Source organism: Chiloscyllium plagiosum, unplaced genomic scaffold, assembly GCF_037043375.1.
Source record: "Chiloscyllium plagiosum isolate Xiang-an unplaced genomic scaffold, Cpla_swu_hap1 HiC_scaffold_19, whole genome shotgun sequence".
NCBI lineage: Eukaryota > Metazoa > Chordata > Chondrichthyes > Orectolobiformes > Hemiscylliidae > Chiloscyllium > Chiloscyllium plagiosum.
In genome coordinates, this window is record NW_028270157.1 from 70,451,305 (window position 1) to 70,466,143 (window position 14,839).

Here is a 14,839-nt window from a genome sequence, read left to right on the forward strand (position 1 = left end):
AAGTAAACAGACAGGTATTACACCTTCTGTGGTTGCAGGGGAAGGTGCTGTGGGGCTGTGGGAGGTTTTGGGAGTGAGGAAGGGGTAGACCAAGATAGCCTGGAGGGAATGATCCCCATGGAAGGCGGACAAAGGGAAGGGAGGGGAATACGGGTCTAGTGGTAGCATCCTACTGGAGGGGGGTGGAAATGGTTAATGATCCTAAGGATGTGGATGCTGCTGGGATGGTAGGTGAGAACAAGGGGGACCCTATCGCTTTTTTTTAAGACTAGATTACTTACAGTGTGGAAACAGGCCCTTCGGCCCAACAAGTCCACACCGACTCTCCAAAGAGCAACTCACCCAGACCCATTCCCCTATATTTACCCCTTTACCTAACACTACGGGCAATTTAGCATGGCTAATTCACCTAACCTGCACATTTTTGGACTGTGGGAGGAAACCCACGCAGACACGGAGAGAATGTGCAAACTCCACACAAACAATTGCCTGAGGCGGGAATTGAACCCAGGTCTCTGGCGCTGTGAGGCAGCAGTGCTAACCACTGTGCCACCATGGGAGGGAAGAAAGGAGGTGAGGGCCAAAGTGCAGGAGATGGGGCAGACCTGGCCAAGGGTTATGTCACCCATGATGCTGTGGAATCCTCGGTTGAGGAAGGAGGTGGACATTTCAGAGCCCCCCACCCCCGGCAAAGGTGGCCTCAATGGAACAGAGGCAACAGAGATGGGGGAATTGGCAGAATGGATTAGTCCTTAGAGTAAGCAGGGTATGAGGATGTATGGTCATGGTAACTATGACAGTCAGAATGGTTTGTAGTGGATATTAATATCCAGCCTATCCACAGAAATGGACACAGAGATGTCGAGGAAGGGAAGGGAGGACCAGGTGAAGGTCAGAGTGGAGTGGAAGTTGGAAGTGCAATTGATAAACTTTTCCAATTCCGGATGAGGAAGGAATGTCGTCAATATACTGGAGAAAGAGTTGTGGATGGGGGCCAGAATAGGATTGGAACAAGGAATGTCCCACATACCCCATAAAGAGACAGGCATAGCTGGGGACATACAGGTACCCATGACCACCCCTTTGATTTGAAGAAAGTGAGAGGAGTTAAAAGAGAAGTTGTTCGGGGTGAGGACAAGCTCAGCGAGGTGGAGGAGGGTGGAGGTGGATGGGGGCAGTTCAGGCCTTGGGTCCAGGAAGAAGCAGAGAACCCTGAGATGGTTTCTGATGAGGGATGGACATGCAAAGGGATCACAGGCTCATGGTAAAGAGGAGATGGCTGTTCATCACAAACTGGAAATTCTGAAGCATCAGAAGAATCACGGGAAGTGGGAAGTGTCTGGGCAAGAGACAACATGTTCTTCACTCAATCTGGTCATAGAATCATAGAGATGTACAGCACGGAAACAGACCCTTCAGTCCAACTCGTCCATACTGACCAGATATCTCAACCCATTCTAGTTCCACCTGCCAGCACCCGGCCCATATCCCTCCAAACCCTTCCTATTCATATACCCATCCAGATGCCTTTTAAATGTTGCAATTGTACCAGCCTCCACCACTTCCTCTGGCAGCTCATTCCATACACGTACCACCCTCTGAGTGAAAAATTTGCCCCTTAGGTCTCTTTTATATCTTTCCCCTCTCACCCTAAACCTATGCCCTCTAGTTCTGGTCACGTCCAATCCAGGGAAAAGACTTTGTCTATTTATCCTATCCATACCCCTCATGATTTTATAAACCTCAATAAGGTCACCCCCAACCTCAGACACTCCAGGGAAAACAGCCACAGCCTGTTTAGCTGCTCTCTGTAGCTCAAATCATCCTGGCAATATCCTTGTAAATCTTTACTGAACCCTTTCCAGTTTAATGGCATCTTTCCGAAAGGAAGGAGATCAGAATTGCATGCAATTTTCCAAAAGTGTCCTAACCAATGTCCTGTACAGCCGCAACATGACCTCCCAACTCCTGTACTCAATACTTTGAACAATAAAGGAAAGCAAGCCAAACACCTTCACTACCCTATCTACCTGTGACTCCACTTTCAAGGAGCTATGAACCTGCACTCCAAGGTCTCTTTGTTCAGCAACACTCCCTAGGACCTTACCATTAAATGTATAAGTCCTGCTAAGATTTGCTTTCCCAAAATGCAGCACCTCACATTTATCTGAATTAAACTCCATCTGCCACTTCTCAGGCCATTGGACCATCTGATCAAAATCCTGTTATAATCTGAGGTAACCCTCTTCGCTGTCCACTACACCTCCAATTTTGGTGTCAAACTTACTAACTAAATCTCTTATGCTCACATCCAAATTATTTATATAAATGATGAAAAATAGTGGACCCAGCACCGATCCTTATGGCACTCCACTGGTCACAAGCCTCTAGTCTAAAAAACAATCCTCCACCACCACACTCTGTCTCCTACCTTTGAGACAGTTCTGTATCCATATAGCGAGTTCTCCCTGCATTCCATAAGATCTAACCTTGCTCACCAGTCTCCTATGGGGAGCCTTGTCAAACACCTTACTAAAATCCATATAGATCACATCTACCGCTCTGCCTTCATCAATCCTCTTTGTTACTTCTTCAAAAAACTCAATCAAGTTTGTGAAACGTGATTTTCCACTCAAAGCCATGTTGACTATCCCTAATCAGTCCTTGCCTTTCCAAATACATGTACATCCTGACCCTCAGGATTCCCTCCTTGGTCTGCTGTATTCGTTGTTCACAATGAGGTCTCCTCTACACTGGGAAGACAGAATATAGACTGGGTGAACGCTTTGTGGAACACCTATATTCTGGTCACAAGAAAGACCCTGAGCTTCCAGTTGCCTGCCACTTCAACACCCCACCCTGTTCCCTGGCCAACATCTCTGTCTCAGGCTTGCTGCAATGCTCCAGCAAAGCTCAGTGCAAGCTGGAAGAACAGCACCTCATTTTCCGCTTCGGAACCCTGCAGCCCTCCAAACCCAATATCGAGTTCAACAATTGTAAGGCCTGAGTCCTTTCCCCCATGTCCTACACCTGAAAAGCACTTCACTCTCCACAATCCAGGAGCATCACTCAAACTCCACTCATCACCACCCCTGAAGATGTCAGAGATCAAAAGCAGTGCCACATGTCAGCCATACCTTGCCTCGGGCCCTTCAACTCATCCTGACGGTTGTCCAAGATACGATTCTTACCTTCTTACTGAAGGAAGCAGTCGACAGACAAGTACACATTTCATATAGAGCACATATGCTCCCTATTATTGTGACTGTGACTGTAATCCGAGTGGTCTGGGCTGATAGGTCAGGGTGGCATGGTGGCTCAGTGGTTAGCACTGCTGCCTCACAGCACCAAGGACTAAGGTTCGATTCCAGTCTAGGGCGACTGTATGTGTGGAGTTTGCACATTCTCCCCATGTCTGTGCGAGTTTCCTCCGGGTGCTCCGGTTTCCTCCCACAATGTGCAGGTTAGCGTGGATTGGTCACGCTAAATTGTGTGTCGAGAAGTGTGGAGCTGGAAACGTGCAGCCACTCAGGCAGCATCCGAGGAGCAGGAGAGTCGACGTTTCAGGCATAAGCCCTTCATTAGGAATGTGGAAAGGGAAGGGGGTTGAAACATAAATATGGGGGGGGGGGGCTGTGGGGAAGGTGGCAGGTAGATGCAGTTGGGGGGGTAATTGTGACAGGTTGGTGGGGACGGTGAAGCGGATAGGTGGGAAGGAAGTTGGGTAAGTCAAAGGGGTGGTGTCGAGTTGCTAAATTGCCCATAGTGTCCAGGGATATGTGGCTTAGCTGTGGGAAATGCAGGATTGTAGGATAGGATAGGAGGATGCAGGTCTGTGTGGGGTGGTGTGCACTCAATGGGCTGAATGGCCTGCTTCCACACTGTAGGCATTCAATGATAAAGAGCATTCATGACATGCTGCTGAATGCCAAACAGGTTTGTGAAAAACTCTAAAAACGTGAGATCAAAACTTCAACCTATTGGTGGAAAATGCAATTTTAGCCTCCAGCCAATTTAAATTCCCTTGGTTTCCTTTGTAGAAGCTTCTGTAAGGCTCCCTAATCGCTCTCTATTAAAGCTTGCATAATTTTACAGATCCCTGTTAGGTCCCCTCTCGAGCCCCTGACTTGATCAGCATTTCCAGAGACCTCTGCTGTTATTTCGGAGTTTCTATGTTCACTCTGTAACCTTGGCTGTTTGGGGCAGAGATTATCGAACACACAACAACGGAGCCAAAATCCTTACCTCCCATCAGGAACAGCAAGCCAGCCACATACTGCATCAGGCCCCGATCCCAACAGCAACCCAAGATCCCGATTATCCAGCCAAACAGGATGATGGCCACTGCCATTCCCATGAATCCAGCTGTCATCCGACGCAGATCTGCAATACAGAAAGGAGAAAACAAAATAAAGTCACAGCTCATTAAACATTACCAGGGAGATGTCCTTCCACGTGATGGTCTGCTGTCATAGAAATAACTATTTGACTAGGTTTTTCAGCCTGTTCTCCAAAGTAGCAATGGTCTTAATATCTTGGTATCTATGCGATCAAAGCTTTTCATCAAGCATTCATCAGGACCAGATGCAAGAGTGCCAAATTACAAAGGGTCATAGCAATTTAAATGAATGAAGGAAAGGATGCTGATTGGTCAAGACATTGCCATGGAGAAACCAATGGAGGCTTTAGGCTCCTGGGTAATTCCAAGAGATGAGAGGCAAGAGCCAGTTTCTTGTGTTTGCAGAGAATGGGTCCCTGTGTGTGAATATTGTGAATTTCGTGAGGTTTAAGCCACCTTACAAACTCAGCTGATTATCTTAAATTCAGCTCAAGAGCTCATAGGTCTCCATTGTTTTTGCCATTGTAATACTGTGGCCAATCAGAATCAACTTGCCAGCCTATCAGCACACTTTTTTTCTGTAGTATAATTTGTTGTGATCGTTTGAAATCTGGCATTCTTACATTGGTCTGGTGCTATCAAACACGTGCTGGAACTCAATATCATTCAGTTGAAAAAATGGCAGTCCTGACAGATCAGCCTTCACACATGGACAGGCAAATAAACCCCAGCGTCACTCACTGTAAAGCCAGGAAAATGATCTGCTTGCGTACGAATCATGCACGGAAACTAGGAGCAGGCCATTCAGCCTTTCGAGCCTGCTCGGTCATTCAATATGATCTTGGCTCTATTTCAAAGCCATTTTCCTACTTTCTTCCATATCCCTTATTGCCTTTAAAATCTAAAAACAATTATCTATCTCTTTGTTGATTACGTTCAGTAACCTGACCTCCATGGCTTCAGTGAGGGAATTCCTCAGCTTCACCATCCTCGAAGTGAAGACATTTTTCCTCACCTCAGTCCTAAATGGTCTGCCCGTATCCTCAGACTGTGCCTCCTGGTTCTAGATTCCCTAGCCCTCCCTAAATCTAGTCTGTGAAGATCTCGAGTCTTTTCCTTTTCAGACTGGGTGGGAAGATGGCGCACTCAATGGATCAACCTTGGCTGACAGGACAGTTTTTATGCTTATTCATTAATGAGATGTGGCATTGCTGGTTATACCGGTACTTATGGGTCATCCCTAATTGCCCAGAGGGCAGTTAAGAGCCAACCACATTGCTGCATCTCAGGTCAGACTGGGTAAGGATGACCAATTTCCTTCCCTAAAAAGACATTATTGATGGTATTTTTAAGAACAGCAAAAACAGGGGTTGCATTGTTGCCATTTATCCCAGAAACCCTATTCAATTCAAAGTTCCTCATCTGTTAAGGTGAGCTTGGAACTCACCACATCCCCAGATATTATCTGGATTCCGAGACCGGGTGATATTACCCACTTCGTTGCTGCTGCCCCAGGTAAATGTCAATTAAACTGCTTTGAGTTCAACAAGATCCTTGCACTCACCAGACATTTCTTTAGCGATCTTCCCCAGAATTCTTGCTCAAACATACTCTCCCAAAGGCGGATTTACACCACCCAGTCAATTACAATCAGTCTTCTGAGTCAGAATCAAGAGAAATAGTTGAGCCTAAGTCAATGAGCAACAGAACACTGCTCTAGAAATTGTGTTCCCTTGGCTTCTGGTCAGAAAACTAATCCTTTGATAGCCACCAAGAGGTTTGAGTAGAGGGGCTTGTAGCAGCTAGCTGATAGGATGGAGGATAAGAATGCTCCTTGGTCAGCTGACACAGGGAGGAAGGGTTGAAGAGAGAGATGGGCAGAATTCACACCTGGGTTTAAGAAACTTTATGAGGTGACTTGGGACCATGAACAGCAACAACCTTTTTCGTTTACCAAGGCATTTCTTAGGAGCATTCAAAGCAGCACACTGAGACCTAATAATGGTCCATATTAGTTCAGATGACCAAATGATTTGGTTAGATTTAAGGAGAGGGTCTTAAAGAACAATGTTGTGAGGTAGGGAGGCAGAGAGGTGTAGAGAGGGAATTTCAGGGCTTCACATGAAGATGAAAGCAGTTAAAATAAGATGCAAATGAAGCCCCTCCTAACGCCTAATGGGGAAAAGAAAAGTAAATCTATAAAATGATGCAGACTGCAGATCAATGGCTGGGCTTCAGGAAGCTGAGGTCCAGAGGACTGACAATGCTGGGAGCTGGAATCCAGGGGCAAATCTGGGATGATCAAGTGGTGTCTCAGCATTCATGGCCTAGAGTCAAGTGAGCTATTACAGGGGGAGGGAGGAAAGGCTGATGTGAGAGGGGGCACTAATCATCCTCAACATCCATTATGATTTTAATCGTTCCTTTCTTTAATGTAGCTTATATGATCTGCCTCTGCACAGCAACCAAGTACACTTGAACAGATTAAAGCGGCCTTCTCTCCTATAGTAAAGGTATCGTGTTCTTGCTGTGCTACTGGTCATATGGTAAACTTCCTCTTTCCTTTCCCCCCCGCCCCATTTTGCGGGTGTCAGTAAACTATTCAACTATTAGCCGAGCCATTTCTACCCTCCCCAAATCTCTATGCTGCTTTTTCCACCCCTCATTGTTGTGGGCTACCTTATGTCAGACTGCGAATGTGCAGGGGAGGGATTGGGCCAGCTCAGATCTCCCTGGGGATCCAATCCAGCACATCTCACCTGATGTTAACTAAATGCTGAATACAAAATGAGGAACAAAATGAAATATCTTGCTGATATTGCTATGTATTACTCTGAATGAGTTCAAACTCAGAGACCGCCATTAAGATGTTTTCATGGGTAATCAACTGCAAGCCATTAGTACTGAGCTACAGGACATTTTCTGTTATGATACTCGGATGAAAAGACTTGCATTTATGTCACGCTTTTCATAATCACCAAATGCCACAAAACCTTCACAGCCAATAACATGCTTTTGAAATGTTGGAGCTGTTATAACGTCAGCATTGTAGCAGTCAATCATACTCCAACCAACAACTTTCCTGATGAAGGGCTTATGCCCGAAACATCAACTCTCCTGCTCCTCGGATGCTGCCTGACTGGCTGTGATTTTCCAGCACCACAATCTCGAATTTAATCTCCAGCATCTGTAATCCCCACTTGCTCCCATCAACAACAGCATGATAATCATGACCTGATCATCTGGTATTGATAAAGATCACCCAGAACTTCATCACATCGGTGTAATGGGATTTATTCACATTCACCTGAACAGAGATACCATCACTTGGTGCAATATCTCATCTCAGCAACACAGTATCTTTGACAATACAGCATGTAGTCAGTACGGGAGCTGATTTTTGTATTCAGGCCCCAGAGTGGGATTTGAAACCAGAAGGTTTGTGATTCACAGGTGGGAGGGCCCTGTGCCACAGCTGACTCTCCACAAGGTGCTCCAATTCCAGAGAATGCAAAGTTCAAATCCCATTGTGGCAGTTTATATGAGTGCAGCAGTAGGCAATGATTGACTGTTAACTACCTAGCATAATTTAAATTTGACACCGATTCATCATGTATTACCCTTTTTTGTTGTGTTAAAATAGGTGCCTTGCATGCGCAAGGTATTTTCTGTCGAAAAAGTATAGGTACCTGTGTATCGGTACCTGTCGCTTCCTACATACAGAAGAACCTCGATTATCTGGCATTCGATTGTCTGAATATCAGATTATCCGGCAAGATTACGTTTGGGCAGCACGGTGGCACGGTGGTTAGCACTGCTGCCTCACAGTGCCAGAGACCTGGGTCAATTCCCGCCTCGGGCAACTGTCTGTGTGAAGTTTGCACATTCTCCCCGTGTCTGCGTGGGTTTCCTCTGGGTGCTCCAGTTTCCTCCCACAGTCCAAAGATGTGCAGATGAGGTGAATTGGCCATGCTAAATTGCCCGTGGTGTTAGGTGAAGGGGTAAATGTAGGGGAATGGGTCTGGGTGGGTTGCTCTTCGGAGGGTCGGTGTGGACTTGTTGGGCCGAAGGGCCTGTTTCCACACTGTAAGTAATCTAATCTAATCGCAAGGTCCTGATGCTCGCATTTGGTTATCGGGAATTCGATTAACTGAACAAAATACTCCCCGCTCTGTGTCCTTCGGATAATCAATGTTCCTCTGTATGCAGGTATGCTACACTGCCAGCCCAAGTGACAATCTTACATTGGTTGTCAGGGTAATGCTTTGCACACTTGGAATTGTTCAGCAAATGGTGTCCAATCACAGAATCACATCTAATGTTTTACAAGCGCATGCTGGTTGAATTTGAATTCATTTTAAAACAAAATTACCAGGTAATGATGAAAGAGCTTATATCAGTAAAAGTAACCAGGAAGCTGCTGGATTGCTAGAACTTAACTTATTCACTTCTGTTCTTCAGGGGAAGAAATCTGTCATCCTTGCTTGGTCTCACACACATTTGAGTGCAGGCTGAGTCATGAGTAGGATACGGTTAAGTGATTGGCAATGAAATTGGCCTCTGGAGTATAATGAGGGAAAATGGGAAAAAGACATTGTATGCAAAAACATTGGAGTACTCACAAATTTATGCTAAACATTGGTTAGAATCCCTAACCATAGAATCCCTACAGTATGCAACAGGCCATTCAGCCCATTAAGTCCGTACTGACCCTCCAAAGAGGATTTCACCCAGACCCACCCAATCCCTGCAACCTTGCATTCCCCATGGCTAACCCACCTGGCCTGCACATCCCCAGAACACTATGGGCAATTTAGCATGGTCAATCCACCAAACTTGCACATCCTTAGTCTGTGGTAAGAATCTGGAACACCCAGAGGAAACCCACACAGACACGCGGAGAATATGCAAAATCCACACAGACAGTCACAGAGTCAGAGAGATATAGAGCATGGAAACAGACCCTTCGGTCCAACTCGTCCATGCTGACTAGATATCCCAAGCTAATCTAGTCCCATTTGCCAGCACTTGGCCCATATCTCTCCAAACCCTTCCTATTCATATACCCATCCAGAGGCCTTTTAAATGCTGCAATTGTCCCAGCCTCCACCACTTCCTCTGGCAGCTCATTCCACACAAGTATTACCCTCTGCGTGAAAAAGTTGTCCCTTAGATCCCTTTTATATCTTTCCCCTCTCACCCTAACCCTATGCCCTCTAGTTCTGGACTCCCCCAATCCAGGGAATAGACTTTGTCTATTTACCCTATCCATGTCCCTCATGATTTTAAAACCTCTATAATGTCACCCCTCAGCCTCTGACGCTCCATGGAAAACAGTCCCAGTCTATTCAGCCTCTCCCTATAGCTCAAATCCTCCAACCCTGGCAGCATCCTTGTCAATCTTTTCTGAACCCTTTCAAGTTTTTCAACATCCTTCTGATAGGACGGAGACCAGAATTGCATGCAATATTCCGAAAGTGGCCTAACCAACATTCTGTACAGCCACAGCATGACGTCCCAACTCCTATACTAATCACCTGAACCCGGGCACCATGAGGTAACAGTGTTAACTACTGAGCCACCATGCTGTTCCGAGTAATGTCTTGGATTCTTCTGATAGAAAGGAAACTTAAACCATAAAAAATGTGCAGTGCGATTATAGTCAAGATGTAAGTGGATTGAGTGTCTAGTCTACAAAGTGGCTGGAATTTTTCAACACCAAGTTTGATAAGATTTGAATTAGCTATCAGAATCGTGGAGAGAATAGAGTTAGGGTTCAGATCAGGCAGAATGCCGAACTTGAGGGGCAAAATGACCTCCTATTGTTCTTAGCTTCCCATACCCCAGCATCTTCCTTTTCTCAATAGATGGTCATCAGCTGGTGCAAGGCTACTGCTTCACCTCCTTGACTCGCAAACCCTCTCTCCTCGGTGGAAAGGATTTATTGAGACAGAAAGATAGGGACGATCGTGAGGAGAATTATCGAATCTCACATGGCTGCAGACTGCTGGCAATATCAGACAGTGCAATTGCACTGATTGCCCCATTGATCAAGTCTCGTCTGATTTCTTCATTAAGCAATTACTCCTCTGCTTGACATGCAATATTCAGTTGACAAACGGCATGAAGGAGTAGGCAAAAAAAAAGGCTGGAGATTGAATTTGAGGAATCGGCTTGTGTCAGGTACACAGTGGAATTAAATTTTTGATGTCGTAAATCAATGGAGAAAGGTGAATATTGTGAAGGAGCTCGTTTTCACAGTGTCATTTATTTTGATGTCTGATAATGCCTGTCTTCCATCTTTCATCAGGCTTTTCTTAAAATAGTCACTCAGACGCAGACCGGGAGGCGTCTGGGGTAGGGGGTGGGGGGCATTGCGGTGGGGGGTGTAAGACGGTAGGGATAATGGTAGGTAATAACTCAATCTGACAAAGGCAGTCACAACATTCGTCTGCTCTTGCAGAATCACAGGAGCATACAGATAAGAGAAGGCCATTCAGCCCCTTAAACTTATTCTGTCATTCTTTTTGATTAAAGGTGAGTAAATGGAGCTAAATAATCTGCCATGATCTATGTCACTTGATATCGTGCCACATAAAAAAAGGTCTTAATCTTGATAGTTTTAACTGACCCCCATTTCCACAGCCTTTGTGGGACAGAGTTCCAGTTTAAGTGCTTCCTGATTTCATTTCCCAAAGTCCTGGCTCTGTATCAGAAATGTTACCTCATCTCAGAAGTTTGGCAGAATACTTAGAACTTGATCCTGACCTGTGTTAGGCAGACAAACCCAATGCCAATGCGAGTACACAGTCAATGGTAAATGGAACAGCAGTTTGCACTTGACATTGTCATTGTCTTCTCAGAGTGAAAGCAGGGGGAAGGAGAGGAGAGACAAGAATACAGTTGTGGGGGGCAAGAGCTCATTCTGCGGTGGCAGATTTTAGTGGGGGAGAGAGCTGGGACTCAGTCTACAGGCAAAAGGTGGAACAAGTTTAGTCTGTGATTCGAGAGAAAGTCACAAGTGATGCTGCGTGCAGTTGATTGATTGGTGAGTACTTTTCTTTTTTTCAAAACTTGGGTATTTTCTATAATTGTAATGTTGTGGCAATATTTATTAATAGTAGTAAAGGTTTGTTAGGTTGGTGGATCATTTACCTCAGCGAGACATTTTCAATCAGAGTATGCAGAATGTTTATCAAAATAATAAGAATATAAGTATATGCAAGGTGAGACATTCATTCAAATTTAATCAGTAAATGATTTAATTAACTAATTAGTTAAAGACAGTAAGGAGGGCAGGTGATGTGTGGAGGCTCCGTGTAAAGGTTTGCGTCTCAATGAACTTTGACCCAGAATCATGGAGTTGAAGTCAAAGTTACAGAGACTGAGACACGTCAGTGAGGGAGGAATTACCTGGACACTCTATTCCAGAGGGAGCTGGGGGGGTCACCTCATTTGATCTGTGGTGGAGGGTGTTACAGGGATTGGGGGGACAGAGGTGCTGCTGATAGGAATGCAATTGTGGCAAGGTTAGTATGGTCAGGGGGATAGTTCTCTGCAGGAGAGAATCCAGGAATTTGTTGTTGTTTGTTTGGTTCCCAAAATTCTGCTGTAATGGGGAGGTACTTCCAATGGGAGAGCAAGGCCTCCATTATCTTAGTCAACATGAGTACCAATGACTTTGGAAGGACCCGGGAAAGAGGTGTACTTAGAATATGAGCAGCTGGGGCCAAATTAAACAGCCTGGAATGGGGCAGCATGGTGTCTCAGTGGTTAGCACTGCTGCCTCACAGTGCCAGGGACCCAAGTTCAATTTCACCCTCAGGCGACTGTCTGTGTGGGTTTGCACATTCTCCCTGGTTTCCTCCTACAGTCCAAAGATGTGCAGCTTAGGTGGATTGGCTATGCTAAATTGTGAAAGTGAGGACTGCAGATGCTGGAGATGAGAGTTGAGAGTGTGGTGCTGGAAAAGCACAGCAGGTCAGGCAGCATCTGAGGAGCAGGAGAATTGACGTTTCAGGTAAAAGCCCTTCATCGTGAATCATCAGGAATGCTAAATTGCCTAGAGTGTCCAGGGGATGTGCAGGCTAAGTGGATTAGCCATAGTGGATACAGGGTTAGAGTCGGGGTATGGGTCTAGGTAGGATGCTATTCAGAAGGACAGTGTGGACTCAATGGGATTCTATTATTCTTCTAAATCCTCAAAGGTTTGCTTGATTATCTGAGCCACAAGCAAACTGGCATAGGGAAAATAAGATTTGGGAGTTCAATGTGTTGTTCAAAGATTGACATAGGACAAATGGGTTTATCTTACTCGTGCACTGGCACCAGTACTGGGGCAAATGGGAATCATACCAATGGAACAGTCTTCACCCAAACCATGCTGGTAACTAATATTCTGTAAGCTGTGCATCCAGGACTTAACATATAGAGTGAGTGAGGGGATTGAGTGAGGGAAAATGTGATAAATTAAAGAGAGAGGACAAGGTGACAGAGTGAGACAGCGTTGAAGGAAGTGGTAATCAGTGTATCAGGAAAGGAACACAGTATGCCAGGTAAAGAACTAGAAGCGAGAGCAGGCCATTCAGCTCTGCCATTTGATATGATCGTGGCTATATCATCTGGGCTTCAACTCCACTCTCCTGCCCATTCTCCAACCCATTCCTAATTAATAACCTGTTTATCTCAATAGATAATGCCAGTGATTTTGAAAGTAATAAAAAGACAGAACAAAAGGCACTCTAACTGATGGCACTCAGCATTTGCAACACGATCGATGCATTGGCAGCACAAATAGAAGTAAATAGCTATGATCTAGTCATTATGGAGACATAACTGCAGGATGATCAAAGCTGGGAACTGAATGTGGAAAGGTATTTGACACTTAGGCAGCAGAGGCAAAAAGGAAAGCAGGCCATTCAGCCCATTGAATCCACACTGACCTCCAAAGAGCATCCCCACCCAGACCCAGCGCATCCCTGTACCCCGACACTTCCCATGGCTAATCCACCTGGCCTGCACATTCCTGGATAATTTAGCACAGTCAATCCAACTAACCTGCACAGCTTTGGACGATGGGAGGATACCCACACAGACACAGGGAGCACGTGTAAACTCCACACAGACAGTCACCTGAAGTGGAATTGAATCCAGGTCCCTGGTGCTGTGAGGTAGCAGTGCTAACCACCAAACTACCACACCACCCATTGAGCCACTGACATGAAGTTAGTGTTTCTGTGGTGGCTTTGTGATACAGCTATCTGATTATCGGTATTCCTTTATTTTCTTGTTTATTTGCTGTAATTTCTTTTCCTCTTAAATATTTCTTCAATTGCCTTTTGGCTCTTACTATTCAATAGAATCTGCTTCCATCTACCTTTCAGTGCATTCTAGGTCCATGTATTCTCGTATATAAAAACCAAATGTTGCATCACATCACCTCTGGTTTTGTTTCACAATCAGGAAGAGAGCTAAGAGTTGTCATTCCAGAGTCAAACAAATGGAGCGATCAAAAGATACAGTTTTTGAAGAGGGTCTTGAGCGAGGAGAGAGAAAAAGAGATGTTTAGTGAGGGCAACTCAGAGATTAGCCACTATGGAGGAATGTGAGGATGTGTCAGAGACCAGAATTGGAGAAAGGCAATGAATTTCAAGTATCATTGAGCCGATGTCTGTAATACAGAAGAGGTGAAGACGCTGAGGGGTTTGGAATTAAGGGTGTGAAGTTTAAGTTGCTGGAATGGGTGGCAGATTAGGTCAGCACGCACAGTGGGTGATGAATAAATGGGGCTTAGGATAGGAGTAGCAAACTAAAAGATGTCTGGACAGATACATGAGGGGAATATGAAGCAAACGCAGGCAAATGGGACTAGTTTAGTTTGGGGAACTTGATCAGTTTGGATGAGTTGGGCTGAAGAGTCTGTTTCCATGCTGTATGATAAGATCATTCCAATCACAGACTTGAGGTAAAGGAATCAAACGCTACTCTCCACATCCCACCAGTTATCATAGAACCCCTACAGTGTGGAAGCAGGCCGTTCAGTCCATGCCAACCCTCTGAAGGGCATCCTACCCAGACCCAATCCCCTACCATTTCCCATGGCCAATCCACCTATCCTTTGGATTGTAGGGGGAAATTGGAGCACCCAGAAGAAACCCATGCAGATATGGGGAGAACATGCAAACCCCGCGCAGTCACCGAGGATCCCTGGCATGGTGAGGCAGCAATGCTAACCAATGAACCACCATGCCATAATTCACAGGATGCCTTAATCACACGTCTAAAGATCGTGAAGTGGCCTATCCAGTCCCATGAAAACCCATCACCCTGAGTAGACACCATCCTTAAATTGAAGGATAGCTGACGATGATACAGAGTTTAATTAGACTGAACACTTTCTTAACAACATGGTAACATCATTGTTACAGAAACATACAATGTAGCCACAAACAGGAATAGTTTGACTCACATTTTCTTGCCCTCAGGCTGGCAGTGAATTCA

At 45.3% G+C, this 14,839-nt stretch overlaps 1 protein-coding gene across 1 annotated transcript in view; it reads right to left on the reverse strand.

Annotated features, from left to right (window-relative positions):
• The window catches only part of tmem178bb (transmembrane protein 178Bb), a 399,864-nt gene that overhangs the window by 70,529 nt on the left and 314,496 nt on the right, over window positions 1-14,839 (reverse strand). Inside the window, exon 3 of the mRNA XM_087997524.1 lies at window positions 4,246-4,383. Coding sequence (XP_087853650.1) covers window positions 4,246-4,383 — 138 coding nt within the window. The remainder of the gene's footprint in view (window positions 1-4,245; window positions 4,384-14,839) is intronic.